The 14,381-nt window shown below is 52.8% G+C and overlaps 1 protein-coding gene across 5 annotated transcripts in view; it reads left to right on the forward strand.

The window, feature by feature from the left end:
• Positions 1-6,854: 6,854 nt before the first annotated feature.
• LOC112574331 (choline transporter-like protein 1) overlaps positions 6,855-14,381 on the forward strand; it is a 48,920-nt gene continuing 41,393 nt past the window's right edge. Inside the window, exons 1-2 of one of the 5 annotated variants that reach the window (XM_025255347.1) lie at positions 6,855-7,069; positions 10,136-10,231. In XM_025255347.1, coding sequence (XP_025111132.1) covers positions 10,193-10,231 — 39 coding nt within the window. In that variant the 5' untranslated portion in view covers positions 6,855-7,069; positions 10,136-10,192. Of the gene's footprint in view, positions 7,074-10,135; positions 10,232-14,381 lie in introns of all 5 variants that reach the window. The other 4 variants (XM_025255344.1, XM_025255346.1, XM_025255343.1 and 1 more) reach the window with 4 other exon arrangements.

The following is a 14,381-nucleotide window of genomic DNA, read 5'->3' on the forward strand; positions in this document are numbered from 1 at the left end:
GCAAAGATAAAATGGCGCCGGCCTTTTTTCCTCCCTGTGTTGCCGATTGCTGGGAGGTGAATACGTTGCTTGGTGTTAGTCGCCTGCAGCCAATCAATTGACGGGAAGGTGGCGAGTGTCGGCGGTACCCGGCTTTTTGGAGGGTGGCGGCATGGCAGAGACAAGCAGTGGAAAGTGAGGATGGCATTTGTAGATTGGCATGCGGTGCTCGTAGTCTGTCTGTGTGCACCATTGATTGGTCTGCTGCAACTTCCACCTGCCTGCACCCGCACCCTCCCACCACTTCACACCCACGTCGCCGTCTTCCTCTGTGCCGTCCTCGTCCTCGTCTTCGTCCTCTCGTCTGCTCCGCGCTGGGTGTAGGGGGGGGGGAGGACACGAGAGACCAGAAACATGGGGGGGGGACAGTCCGGTCCGTGTCAGCCTCGTGGTCAGCAAGGACAAGAATCTTCCTGTCGACTTTAAAGTACACATGTACTGACACCGTCAAAAGTGCACGTGTTCTTTAACAGCAGTGCACTGGTGTCTGTGACCGTTGCTGCTGCAGCAACACCAGTGATGTCGCTCACTTCTCTTGTACCGAGGACAGCACGTGGCTTCCGGTCTTCATCAGAAAGGGTGGCGACACGTTTAGATAGTCAGATCCCTGACGATGAGTAGTGGCAGTTAGTTGTGACTGACTGGCGGCACAGTGGGGTCAGCACTGACTGCGCCATGTTGACGACGGTCCCTCCATACCTGTACATGTAGCCACAGGTGAGAGGTCGTCCATCCCCCAACCTGTCCTGTTAGCCTGGCTGCATGCATCGTGTTTACTGTGGAAACATATCATGGACAGCACAGGGAGGATGTTTGGGGAAGAATACAAAAGCTGTTTGTCTGCGTCGTTGTGAGAAGCAAAAACGAGCAAAGAATGTCGAGGGTTTAGCGCAGTCATCTGTCCTGTCTAGAAATGGCTGTAAATGTGTCTCACAGAATATTCGCACTGCCAGATGATGAAGTTGGAGTGCTGTTGAGGTTGCCACCCCGGGTGTGGTTGCGAGTGCAGGTGACTCGCGTGGTCTTGCCCCCGGCTACAAGACGGACGGCGTTATACTGGGGAGTCCTCCTCCCCACCGCCAGACGGACACACGTTGTCATAGACACGCCTCCAGTGACGTCACGCTTCTTGTCGGACCGAAAAACTTCTTGGATGACGTCAAGCCTATTTTATGACGTCATGTCCGTGGTTTGGACAAAAGGGTGGAGTGTCTCTTCATGACGTCACCCCACGCCCAGTCCGCCGGAAGACGGACACCTGTCGGTAAGCGAAGGTACGCCTCACAACGGAAGGAGGCCACGCCCAGGACAGGAAGATCAGCGCGCGCCGGACCGGAAGAAAGACAGCTGACGACTAGTAGCGGGACCGCACGCAAGGGCAGACGATCAGTGCAGACAAAGTGTCGGATCCAAGGGAGAGAAATTATTTATGGGGTCGAGCGGACTTGCAGACAGAAGGAGGGAGCGGGGGCCACTGGCGAGGGCCGACAACTCGTTGTGAAGAGAGCGCGAGCCGCTGGAGATGAGCAGTCAGCACGCACGTGCATGCCAGTGCTCTCCCCTGTGTGCGGCCGCCATGTCTGTGGTCGCGCGATGTACGACGACGACCAGACGTCGGGAAGGTTGGCTGTGACGTCAGCGTGGCTTGTGGCTCGTAATTTACAGAGATGACTGAGGAGGAGACGAGGGTCGTTGGCTGCTGAATGTTCGGCCGACATGACATGTCCTCCCGTCTGTCATCAGTTGACAGTCGTCGTGTTTCTATGGCAACGCATTGTGGGACAGGTTGTGCATGTTGTGCTGACAGATCTCAGTGAGGCTGTTGTGACTGTAGTGACTGTAGGTGTAGGTGTACCCCCACACAGACACACAGACACAGGTGTTTAGCTGACACAAAGACACTCGTGGGTAAAGTTTGTGTGATAATACATCGCACACGTGTTCAGCGCAACAGTGGAAATGTTATGGCGGATTGGTTGACATCATGTCTGTCCCGAGTAAGCCATGATAGTGTCTTCATACTCATATACATGGTGACAGCTAGCAGCGGATTGCACGCGAGTCAGCAGGCAGCGTGTCGTGGGTCAGAGTTCAATGTCTGTTGGTACACAGCCATGGGTGACAGGTGAGGTGTCGCCATTCACCACCTCGCTGTGATGACCAGAGTCCAGAGCCACACTCTCAGACTAACATACTGGGGAGGTGTGTGTGTAGTCGCTGAGCCCAGCATACACGCAGACAGGACGGTTAACGTGTGAACATGAGGTCAGAGGTCACACGACACCGGGGCCCTGGGGACGCGCGTGTGAAGCCGTGTTTTCATTGGCCGACTGCTCAGGTAGCGAGGGTGTCGGTGGCGCCACGGAATCATTTCTCGCTGATCTCCCTTTCTTACTTTGTCCTTTGCTGTAGCTGAAGCGTCAAAATGGCTGCTGGTGGGGTTGCAGATGACTTGGCACTGGCCTGTTTTGTTATAGTGCTAAAGCATGAAACAAGGAACGACAGTTGAAGCGTGACTGCGGTGTGTCACGTGTAGAGACCACGAGGTCCTTGTGCTTGGTCATGGCTCGGCACTGTAGTGTCTTCACTTCATCTGTTGTCTTTAATTCTCGGTTTTCTCCAGGAGACAAGCAACGGTCACAGCAGTGACGTGAACTGCTTCACGGTGTTATTGTAGTGTGAAGTCTCCTAGTAGTGTTAGTGCTAAATTAGTGTAGTCACGTGTCATACAAGGTAGTGTTAGTGTTAAATTAGTGTAGTCACGTGTCATACAAGGCAGTGTTAGTGTTAAATTAGTGTAGCCACGTGTCATAGTGGGTCTCCTAGTAGTGTTAGTGTTAAATTAGTGTAGTCACGTGTCATAGCAGGTCTCCTAGTAGTGTTAGTGCTAAATTAGTGTAGTCACGTGTCATAGCAGGTCTCCTAGTAGTGTTAGTGTTAAATTAGTGTAGTCACGTGTCATAGCGGGTCTCCTAGTAGTGTTAGTGTTAAATTAGTGTAGTCACGTGTCATAGCGGGTCTCCTAGTAGTGTTAGTGTTAAATTAGTGTAGACACCTGTCATACAAGGTCTCCTAGTAGTGTTAGTGCTAAATTAGTGTAGTCACGTGTCATAACAGGTCTCCTAGTAGTGCTAGTGTTAAATTAGTGTAGTCACGTGTCATAGCAGGTCTCCTAGTACTGTTAGTGCTAAATTAGTGTAGTCACGTGTCATAGCAGGTCTCCTAGTAGTGTTAGTGTTAATTTACTCACGCAAGTCTAATGTACGAAAGTTGATGTATTTTAACATGAGTGATGTTGGTACATAATGACAGCCGTTGTGTCACCGTTGTGTCACCGTTGTGTCGCCGCTGTGTCACCGCTGTGTCCCCGTTGTGTCACCGCTGTGTCACCATGTGTCACCACTGTGTCACCACAGTTTGCACTCACCCACAGCATCACTGCCCGCTTTGCTGCTCCTACAACCAGTGTTTGTATTGTCTGTGTCTTCTGGAGACAAACACTCAGCCAGTCACGTGCCCGCGACACTCGCCTGGCTCTGTATGATTCCTCCCTCAACCCCTCCAACCTAGTTCACGACCGTTCACATGGGTTCAGAGCTCGTTTGTCGGTGGTTAAGATGGAAAGAGGGATGAAAGATGATCGCTGATCCTCCTGAATCACCTGTGCAGCAGGAAGGAGCGTTGACGGCGACACGAGAGTGAGTGGTTCAATCGGTGCACATGTAGATATACATCTATCAGCACGTGTGCCAGTCTGTGAACTCGCGGTCCTAATCCTTGTGTGAAATATCCGCTGGCGGAGTTTGCGTTCATCACCTGTAATCACCTTCAGGTGCCAAATCCCGCTTAAGACGGTATTACGTCACTGTGGCGTCACGGCGCCCGCTGTGGCCGTTGTCAGGCGCCATGGAGTTCTCCTACTGACAGCTGTGTACAGCTGTGTACAGCTGTGAAGCCATGAAGCTAAGTGTGAGAGTGGAGAGTACGGTGTGATAGTACAGGAGAGCACGGCATGAGAGAGATGAGAGACTCGACTAGAGGAAAGTACGGTATGAAGGGAAAGTAAGAACGTAGGAGAGTGGTAGGAGTGTACGAGGATGGTGTGATAGTGTAGGAGACTGTGGTATCCATTCTTCTCTTAGGATGTCCCTTTGCTTGCAGCCTCTCCCCTTTCTCTGAGAGGTGGGGATGGGGTAGATAAGGTAGATAAAAGGACAAAAGGCCCGGATGTGAGTGAGTCACAGTGTCTGACATTTGCTGTGCATTGATTTTTATGTGAACCGTGTAGTAATGAGTAGTAATTAGTAGTAATGAGTAGTAATGCGTCTTGTAATGGGTAACAGCAAATTACTACAGTGCTGCCTGGGATCAACGCTCGCCACCACATCGTCTACAAACGTCACGTGTAGGACAGAAACACTGTCACTGACATCACTGTCACTGACATCACTGACACTGACATGGCAAAGCTGCAACACATCGCTGACATCTGAAGAGCACACCACGATGCACACAAACACACAGACAGAGAGACAGAGACAACGTGAAAGGTCAGCGATGACACCACGGTGGTGTAGTGCAAGTTGGTGACGACACGCAGTCTGCCCCGCGCAGCAACCTGTGGGACGACAGTCTGGGATTCGACTCACAGGCCTTTGTGTTCTTGTAGAGAGAAATTCTGTCTTCACCAACAGGGCCGAGCATTGTGACCCTCGTGCCATCGTGTGTTGGAGGCGATAACCGAGCGACGACAGACGTCAGCAGAGCGCAGCACTGTGTGCACCCGGCGACATCTGTGACGTCAGTACACGTCACCGGAGTCGGTCAGTGGGTCTCGCGGTCACCACATCACCGCCCGTGTCCGCAGTGAGTCTCCTGGCAACCTCACACCTCGTACGTGACGCCCTGAGTGACGACCGCGTCACACCGCACGCTGTCAGTGACGTCACACCACTCGGCTACACGTGACTTGGTCACCATATTCTGGCAGACAGGAGTTCACAAGGTCACGTGTCCTGTGACGAGGCTTGGCCCTGAAGACAAGTTGTGGACGTTGCGACAAGGGAAAAAAACATTCCGAGAGAGTGGAAGCGAACCCGACATGTGTGTTGCTCGTCGTGACCCCCTGTCCACCCCACCCCGCCCCGTCACGTGCAAATAGTCTTTGAGGACAAGATGGCGCGCTGCTCCCGCTAACAGCCAGCTTGGTGTTTTCGTAAAGCCATCTCCAGCAACCCCTCCCTGTCCCCCGGGTCAGCTCTGAGTGTCAGGCCGGGTGTCGGTTGTTTTCTCCTGTCATCGAGATGATGTCCTCCATTTAGTGTCGCCGTCAACACCACCGCCTCCATCCTCCAGCTACATCCACAAGCGAGAAGCCAAGTGACGGCGATTGGCTGGCTGTGCGCCATGGGACACACATGCGCATGTCCGACTTTGATTGGGGTAGGGTGATTGGGGTGGGTGATTGGGGGGTTAGGGAGGGGTGCGGAGCGAACCTCCACGAGCCAGTGTGCAAATAGTTACCTTCGTGCAAGCACGAGCGGAGGCGCGCAAGGTTTTGCATGTCGAAGGCCAAAGTGGAGTTGGTAATGACGATCTGTGCAAACCAGCGGCACGTGCTCCATTCCCCCGGAGAAGCGACGACGACGCCGGGTCGTGGGAAGCGCACCCCGGGTGTAGTGTGACCAAAAAACGGCCGTGGACATCCGGCGACAGGAGGTGGATCTCGCGAAGACAAACAGGTCGAGGCGTGGATGAGGGCTTGCCACAGGAACCGACCGACTGATCGTTCTTGTCATCTTTGGCTCGGGTGCGAACGCCTGAGTAAATTCGGGTACATGTATTTCGGACGTCGATTCTGTCTCGATCGTGGATGGATTGCGTGGGTGCCTGGTAGGTACACAGGTAGGCGAGTGAGACGGGACAGGGTGCTCACGTCACCTGAAAAAGTCGAACAAAATTGTCTTCTCGTGTTTACCTGCCCTTCCTGAAGAGGCGGGGGAGGGTAGCAGTGAGTGGTTCAGCGTGCCTAGGGCAAGCATCGTATTGTTACGAACATGTACGTCTCTGGCAAAGTAACTGACTGGCTGCCAACGTGTCCCATCTAGTGAGTGGAAACATTGTCGTCCTTTGTAGGTTTGTGATGGTGTTGACGGGAACCTCTTCCTTTCCCTGTCCTTCATCTCTTTCTTCCTCTTCTTCCTTCTCTCTCTCACCCACAAGCACTCAGCTTCTTATTTCCTCCTTTATCTTTCATTGTGCACACAGACAACACAAAACACACACACACTCACACAAACTTTCATCTGACATCAATGAACCTTTAGTTGTGGATGAGTTGGCGCGTTCACACCTGGCTGACTCGCCGTGTGATCAGACTACAGGACCACGTGACTGCCTGGCTGATACCAGCGCGAGGGAATGATGGGGGCTGGTGATACGTGGACAACGACAGCCTGCAGTCACCATATACTGCTGGAGACGACAAGGATGTGGATGCTGGAGGAGGTAGTAGCGATCGAAGACCTGCAGCTCCCCGCACGACACGTTTCACGGCGCACAGCTGCCGCACGAGGGCCACGCATGCAGCGATGCGACAAGAGACGCTGCACCGCACCGCGCGCATCCTTACGTAGTACGTTTGCTGGGGAGGAGGGAGGCTCGCAGTCTAGTTGTGGGGGGGAGGGGAGGAGAAGCAGGCGCTGCGCGAGAGACTAGGAGGGGGGTGGCGCATACAGCGCGGCGTACAGTTGGGCGCGAGGGCTGCTGCAATCTCGGCGATCAGCTGGTTAAAGACCGTTGCGGCGGCTGGCAACGTCGTCATTCGCGCCTCGTCCCTTCGCTGTGCTGCTGCTGCTGGCTGCCACGTGATGCCGAGCCCTGCAGGACGCGCGGCACTGCCGCTACAGCAAGTGCCCACAGCGTGCAGCACTGCAGTCAGCGCGTGAGGCCCGCGGCGCACCTCGTGTCGCTCGGCAAGTGTCGCAGTGTGTGTCGCTGCTGGATGTCGTGCGCCGGACACGCTTGTGCCGTAAGTACGTGCTTCTTCTTTCTTTGGTGTGCACGTGCTGCATGTGGCTGACCTGAGGTGTACTGCCAGCCCCTCTCTCCTCACCTGTCACGTGACACTCGTGTTCTCGCAGCCAGTGCCGGAGTTGTCGTTCTTGGGAGATCCCATAGGTTAGCGGGGTGGATCTCTGGACACCCGACTTCGTGTGACTATTTCTCGCTCACTGTCTGTGTGGTGTGTGTTCTACCCGTCATCGACGTTGTGTCAGGTAGATTGTCACTCCGGCATCAGCAGCCTGTGGTTGTGTCCCCATCTCTTACTGTATGTAGTGCAGTCCCATTCAGTTGTCCGCGAGGTAGAGACACCTGTTGACACACCTGTGGCCTGCAGGTAACACTGGAGACACTAACACTTATCAGTTCATTCTAGACACCCGAGATGGGTATCGGGTGGGGGAGGGACGCACAGCCACTGTCTTGATTATCCCGAGCATGTGAATGGCGCCTACACCGACATCACCTGAGATCCGCTCCTTCCGTTAACTTTATTGGAGACTGGGGCACTATCCACACTATCCACAGTATCCACGCTATCCACAGTATCCACAGTGTTCACATGGCATAGCGACTATGCTGGCTGTAGTGGGTTTGCCTTGTATAGTCACTATCCAGGATGTAGTCATGTGTTGTAAGGACTTTACAGGTGGTCGGGTGAGACTACACCTTGATGTGACATGGTGATAGTTATAGTGTCTATACAGCTTGACATGGTATAGTGCTACACAGCTTGACATGGTATAGTGCTACACAGCTTGACATGGTATAGTGCTACACAGGCATAAGTTGTTTAGTGTCTATACACAATTATGTGGTATAGTGTCTGTACAGGCTTATACCTATAGTCTCTGTAGATGCTTACATTGTATAGTGTCTGTATAGTCCTACGTGCTATAGAGGCTTACTTGCTACAGTGTCTACACAGGTTACACCCATAGTGTCTATAGGGACTTACATGACTTAGCACTACAGTCACCTGACTACTTAGCACTACTGTCACCTGACCACCTGACTATTTAGCACCACAGCCACCCGTGGTAGGGTTTGAAAGATCGGGTGACGAGGCTGAGACAGGGGAATGCTGAAAGTCTGTCAGGTGAGCTTTTAGTTCAGAAAGGGTGGCACTGACACCCGCTGTGTGAAGTGTACACCTGTTCCAATTATCAAAGGGAAGGACAAGAGTGAGGGGGCTAAGCTGACAAAAGAAGAAGGACGAGATGTCAAAAATGTGACTCAAACGATAATCAGAGAAAAGTGTCGAGAAAAGGATGAATTCGGGGAAGGAGGGTTGACACACAAGTCTGCTTTCTGCCGATGTTCACAGAAATCAGTTGTGTGACCAACGGGCGAACGTCACACCCTGGAGACGGACATCTCAACTTGCTGATAGGACGTCCACCCCTCACCTTGCGGGTAGTGTCGTCTAGTGACAGAGCCAGGGTGGTGTCTAGTGAGTGACAGAGCCAGGGTGGTGTATAGGGAGAGAGAGACAGGGTAGTGTCTAGTGAGAGAGAGAGCCAGGGTGGTGTCTAGTGAGAGAGAGAGAGACAGGGTGGTGTCTAGTGAGAGAGAGACAGGGTGGTGTCGTCCAATGAGATAGCCAGGGCAGTGAGAACCAGGGTGGTGTCGTCTAGTCTACTGTGCTGACGGTGACGTGCATGGTGACGTGATAGCAAGTAACGGCTACAGTGAATGTCTGTGTGACGTGCAAGCGCTGTAGACTACAGCAGTGGTGTCTGCATTCAATGCCGGGTACGTGCCTTGGGAGTAAGTACCACAGGAGTACCTCCCTGGGTATTACTTGCTTCGCTTTTATTGCACATTAGAGCGATGACTGCTCATTCAAGCGGCCTCTGGTAGCAGTCGAGGCCATAAAGCCGGAGGTGACGTCACACAGTGCGACTGTAAGACTGTGGGAAGTGTGTGGTGGGGTAGCTCTTGATTTAGTGTCGGGGGTGCCGAAGCCGCAGACAAGGATGTCCGAGCGATGTTCAGTAAAGGTCATGATCTCTTCAGTCGCAGACGCCAGTCGAGCGTTTATTCCCCCACCCACAGCGAGCCCTCCAGGCCAACGGCAAACATCTGTCGGCAGGAAGAGCCAGCGGGAGGCGACCGGAAGAGCCGGGTGTTTGATTTTTGCTTCCGAGCTTCGGGTAGCTTTCTGTCTTAGACAATGCAAAGCCGTCTGAGGCAGCGATGACAAGTGCCACGTTGTCCTCTGACTCGTGTCCTGCAATTATCGGGACAGCCTCTGCCTCCTCCTGTCTCCTCTACTCCTGTCTCCTCTACCTCCTCCTGTCTCCTCTACTCCTCCTGTCTCTACCTCCTCCTCCTCCTCCTCCTCCTCTCGTCTCCTCCTCCTCCTGCTTCCTCACACTTTCTCTTTTGAAGTCATTCATCCCCTCCGTAGTCATTTGTTTCCCCACCCCCACCCCCCACTACCGTCCTCGCCTCATTTTCGTCCGTCTGTACATCCTCCACCTCTTGTCTCCCTTGGGATTGTGGGGGATGGTCTGGGGTGGAGAGCAGATTAACGTCCACAAAGACTGTGGGGTGGATGGTGGATAATCTTCTGTTTCGCCGTACAGTGTAGAGTTGGGTGGCTCTGTAGTCATAGTGTGTGTCGTGAGAGGGAGGATGACGAGAGAGACAGAGTGTGTGAGAGAGGATGACAGAGAGAGACAGAGACAGTGTGTGAGAGACAGGATGACAAGAGAGAGACAGAGTGTGTGAGAGACAGAGAGTGTGAGAGACAGGATGACAAGAGAGAGACAGTGTGTGAAAGACAGGATGACAAGAGAGAGACAGAGAGTGTGGTGAGCATTGTCACCTCACTAGTGTCAGCCACTAACTAACCCTGACCAACACATGATGTTTCACTGACGAGGTCGCACGCGCTGTAACTAAAGGGTTAATTAGAGAGAAGCACGTTCCTGTGACCCTCCACTGTCACCTGTCACACCTGTGTCCGTTCATTCATCAGCGACAGGTGCGCATTGCCACATTACAAGCTACTTTCCTCCTGTTGCAGGTGTTGCCTGAAGCCAGCGACAGGTGAGGAGGACACGGCGCGCGCTCTCATGTCAACATGTGTGGCTGCTGCTGTGGTGGGAAGGTGAGAGACCATGTAAGGGCGGTAACTTTTGACTTTGTCCGTTGTCTACCCCACCCCCACCCCGCGGTAGGCAGTGTGGCCGTTGTGGAGTCTGTGTCCAGTCTGTGCTGTAGGTGCGGGTGGACGAATGACGCTTCAGCTACACGGGTAGACCAGCTCACCTTTTGATGTTTTACCTGTTTGTCCGGGTCGGGTGGCTGTGACCAGGCGGTTGGGGAAATTCAGGCGAGATAACTCCATACTACCCCACAGACATGTCGGAACTTCCTCAAAACCTCGGTCAGATATATTTGAAGGTACCCCGATTAACGGCAGAAAAATATATATGTGAAGTACCCTACCACCGCGGTCACGTGTATTTGAAGTATAACAGTGCAATAAATACCTCAAGTACCCTACACTTCCGTTAGGGGACTATGAAGTACCCGAGTACTTGGGCATTTATCTAAGTACCCTTAACCCTTTTTTTTAATCATCAGAAGATGCTTTTAACACTCGGGTCAGAGGTTACAAAATCAACTTTTGAAAACGTTTCCGATTATTGTCGACATTGTGGTCACGTGTGGTCCAACATTCGATTCACTGAGCACAGGCGCACCCTGGGTGTCTTTTGACCCCTGCACCCTGACAGTACACAGGGTCTACAGGCGGGTACACCCCGAATGTGTCACTGTACCACTGTACCACCGTGTCACACTGTATATCACTGTAGTATAGCAGCCTGTGATGTGATGGCAGTTAGTCTCGTGCGTGAAGTCTGCGTCACAGATGATGACGTGTGTGCAGCGACAACTCAGCACGCGCTTGATGACGCTTTGTGTGGGTAAAGAGGACGATGTGACGTGTGTCTGTTGACTGTTGGTACAGGTGATGTGTCTGTTGGTACAGGTGATGTGTCTGTTGACTTTGTGTTGTGGTCTCTGTGTTTGTAATATTATTTGTGTAGCTGTTGTCAGTGTATTTATAGCAGGACTGTGACTGTGTTGTGGTCTCTGTAACACTAGTTGTGTTGTGTGGTCGCCATGCTGTACAACACAGTACAGTACTCAGTGACACTATATATAGTGCCTGTGGTGGCTGTCAGTCCAGACACATATAGTACAGTAGGTGCTTGATGTCTGACGATGCCTAACCCTAACCCTGACGTCATGTGTCAACTTTCTGACGTCCCCCGGACTGACTGACTTGTCTTAGTAAGCAGCTACCCGCTACCCGGCTGTGACAGGCTGAGTGACGCACAGGCTGAGTAACATACAGCGTGACTGACACAGGCTGAGTGACATACAGCGTGACATACAGAGTGACTGACAGGCTGAGTAATGCTGACGGTGCTGGGAGACGAGTGATGATCATGATGATGACGAGTGGCGCGAGGCATGCCGGACAGGAGTCAGGCGAGCGTTGTCGACTTCCGGTGCGCGACATCAATGGAGGTGAATGTTCACTGGGAGAGTCTGGAACAAGATGGAGAGCTGACAAGTTTGTTTGTTTGTTTGCGTGTAACGCCGTGCCAGCAGACAAGTCGACAGTTTACTGCCTTAAACAGTGACAGCTGACAAGGTATGACAGCGCAGTGGCAGTACTGACAGTCCGAGGTGACAGTGGACAGCACCATGTGACATATAGTGTGTCACTGCCCTGTGTGCTCTGTGGGGTGTAGCATGTCACACGTGGGCGGAATCCAGCCACTGGCGCCACCTGCAACTTTTCCTGACAGTGACTTCTGGGGGGACACACCCAGTGCTGGAGGTGTTAGTTCAGAGGCTGTCACGTCTGTGACGACAGTAGACATAGTGTCATAGTAGGAAATCTGTGTCATGACAGTAGATGTAGTGTCATGTCTATGCAATGCTGTGTCACGACAGTAGGCTCAGTGTCATGTCTATGTACCACTCTGTCATGACAGTAGGTGCAGTGTCATGTCTATGTAATAGTGTCATGACAGTCGGTGCAGTGTCATGTCTATGTACCACTCTGTCACGACAGTAGGCTCAGTGTCATGTCTATGTACCACTCTGTCACGACAGTCGGTGCAGTGTCATGTCTATGCAATGCTGTGTCACAACAGCGCACGCGCTGTGCAGGTGTCGGTAGACTATGCTGACCTATTTGCCACGTGTGAGCCGGAGTTACCGAGTTCTTAGCGTGTGCCACCCGGGGTGCCTGACTGCAGTCGTTGGGCGTGTCACTGTCGTGTCCTACTGACGCTGTCGCCGAAGTTGAACGTTTGTCGAAGGTTTGCAGGCTGCACGGCATTGTTGTGTCAGCTTTTATTGACACCTGGCCACAGACAGGAGCACTTCTCCTCCTGTTCCTCCCTCTGGCATCCTTTCCTTGATCCTCCCTCTCTCTCTCTCGTCCTTTTGCGGAAGGGTGCTTGTGGTCGGTCCACATCCACACCCCATCTTCATCTTGTCTTTGTCCCACCGGGTGAAGGTAGGGGGGGGGGACAGCGGGTCGGTGCTGTACGCTCCCTCCTCACTCATCCTTCACCTGCTCAGTCTTTCTCTCTCTCACACACACGGCGCACGGCGCACGGCTGTCATGTGCTGCAGTCTGCACGAGCTCGCACCTGGCGTCAGTCACCGCGCCGCCACCTTTTGATGCTGAGACGTAAGGTAGTCGTAAGGTAGTCGTAGTGTAGTTGTAGTGTACAGGTAAGGTAGTCGTGTAGATGGTAGACGTAATAATACAGGTAAGGTAGTCGTGTATATGGTAGACGTAATAAACACGTAAGGTAGTCGTGTATATGGTAGACGTAATAAACACGTAAGGTAGTCGTGTATATGGTAGACGTAATAAACACGTAAGGTAGTCGTGTATATGGTAGACGTAATATACACGTAATGTAGATGTAATGTATACGTATTGTAGTCGTAATGTAGTCGTTTATATGGCAGACGTAATGTAGACGTAACATACACGTAATGTAGACGTAAGGTAGACGGATGGATGCCAGACATCTGGTGCAGGTGCGGCAGGAAGCGAGACTTAGCCTTGTGTACCTGCCACATCCGACACCAGCGCCCGTCATGCTAACCGCTACCCGCCGCTACATCAGGCGTGTGGGGTGGGTGAGGGGGAGAGATGGTGGAGAGGGCGCTGATGTCAGCAACACTGAACATTGGTGTGGACCGCTACAGTTGCCTCCTTGTCCCTCCCTCACCACCTCGGCCCACACTGCGGTGTTTGTGTAAACCTCGGTAGTAAACAGGGGCTACTTGTTGTCTCCCCTACAGTCCTCCCACCCCGCTACTGCACCCACTCACCACCCTACTACCCCCCACGCGCGCTAGTCAGTTTGTTGTTGTTTGTAGTCGCCCGGCTTTCCTGTTTATTGGCTGTGCAGATGAATGTGTCATTCTTCAGCCGTGTGCGCCTTAGGTGAAGCCTGCCACTGGCTGCTAATGATGTGATAATGACAGACTGACAGCTGACATGCCACACTGACTGACAGCTGACATGCTACACTGACTGACAGCTGACATGCCTCACTGACTGACAACTGACATGCCACACTGGCTGACAGCTGACATGCCTCACTGACTGACAGCTGACATCCTACACTGATAATTACTGACAGCTTACATATCGCACTGATGATTATAGACTAACAGCTGACATGTCACACTGGCTGACAGCTGACATGTCACACTGACTGACTGACATGCCACACTGACTGACAACTGACATGCCACACTGACTGACAGCTGACATGTCACACTAGGAGTGTTTACGGCGCTGACAGTGTCTGTAGCCTCAGTGTGGCGGCACAAGACAAAAGGTTGTTGACAAACAAGGGGGTGGGGCCAGTGGAGGCGTGTCCGCCCCGCGCAGAGTTAAGGCCCCTCCTGTGAAGGCAGGTTTGTTTGTCCGTTAGACGCGACGGTTATCATCGCCCTCCCTTTCCTCTTTCATTTGTTATCTGCTCGCTGACTGCAGTCGGACAGTTGATGTTTGTCTTTCCTGGCAACGTCCGTCGTTCTCAGGCTCAGCGGCGACGTCAGCACCTCGACACCAGCGGGCGTGTGTTCCACGGCATGGTGTTCCTTGGTTCCTGGCTCCTGGCTCCTCCATTAGCACACTTCCCCCTGACCTACGTTAGTGTCAGACACTGCACTGACAGTTCTGTGGTGACGTTCACACATTGACGGCACTAGAT

The sequence above is a fragment of the Pomacea canaliculata genome, linkage group LG10 (assembly GCF_003073045.1).
Source record: "Pomacea canaliculata isolate SZHN2017 linkage group LG10, ASM307304v1, whole genome shotgun sequence".
Lineage (NCBI taxonomy): Eukaryota > Metazoa > Mollusca > Gastropoda > Architaenioglossa > Ampullariidae > Pomacea > Pomacea canaliculata.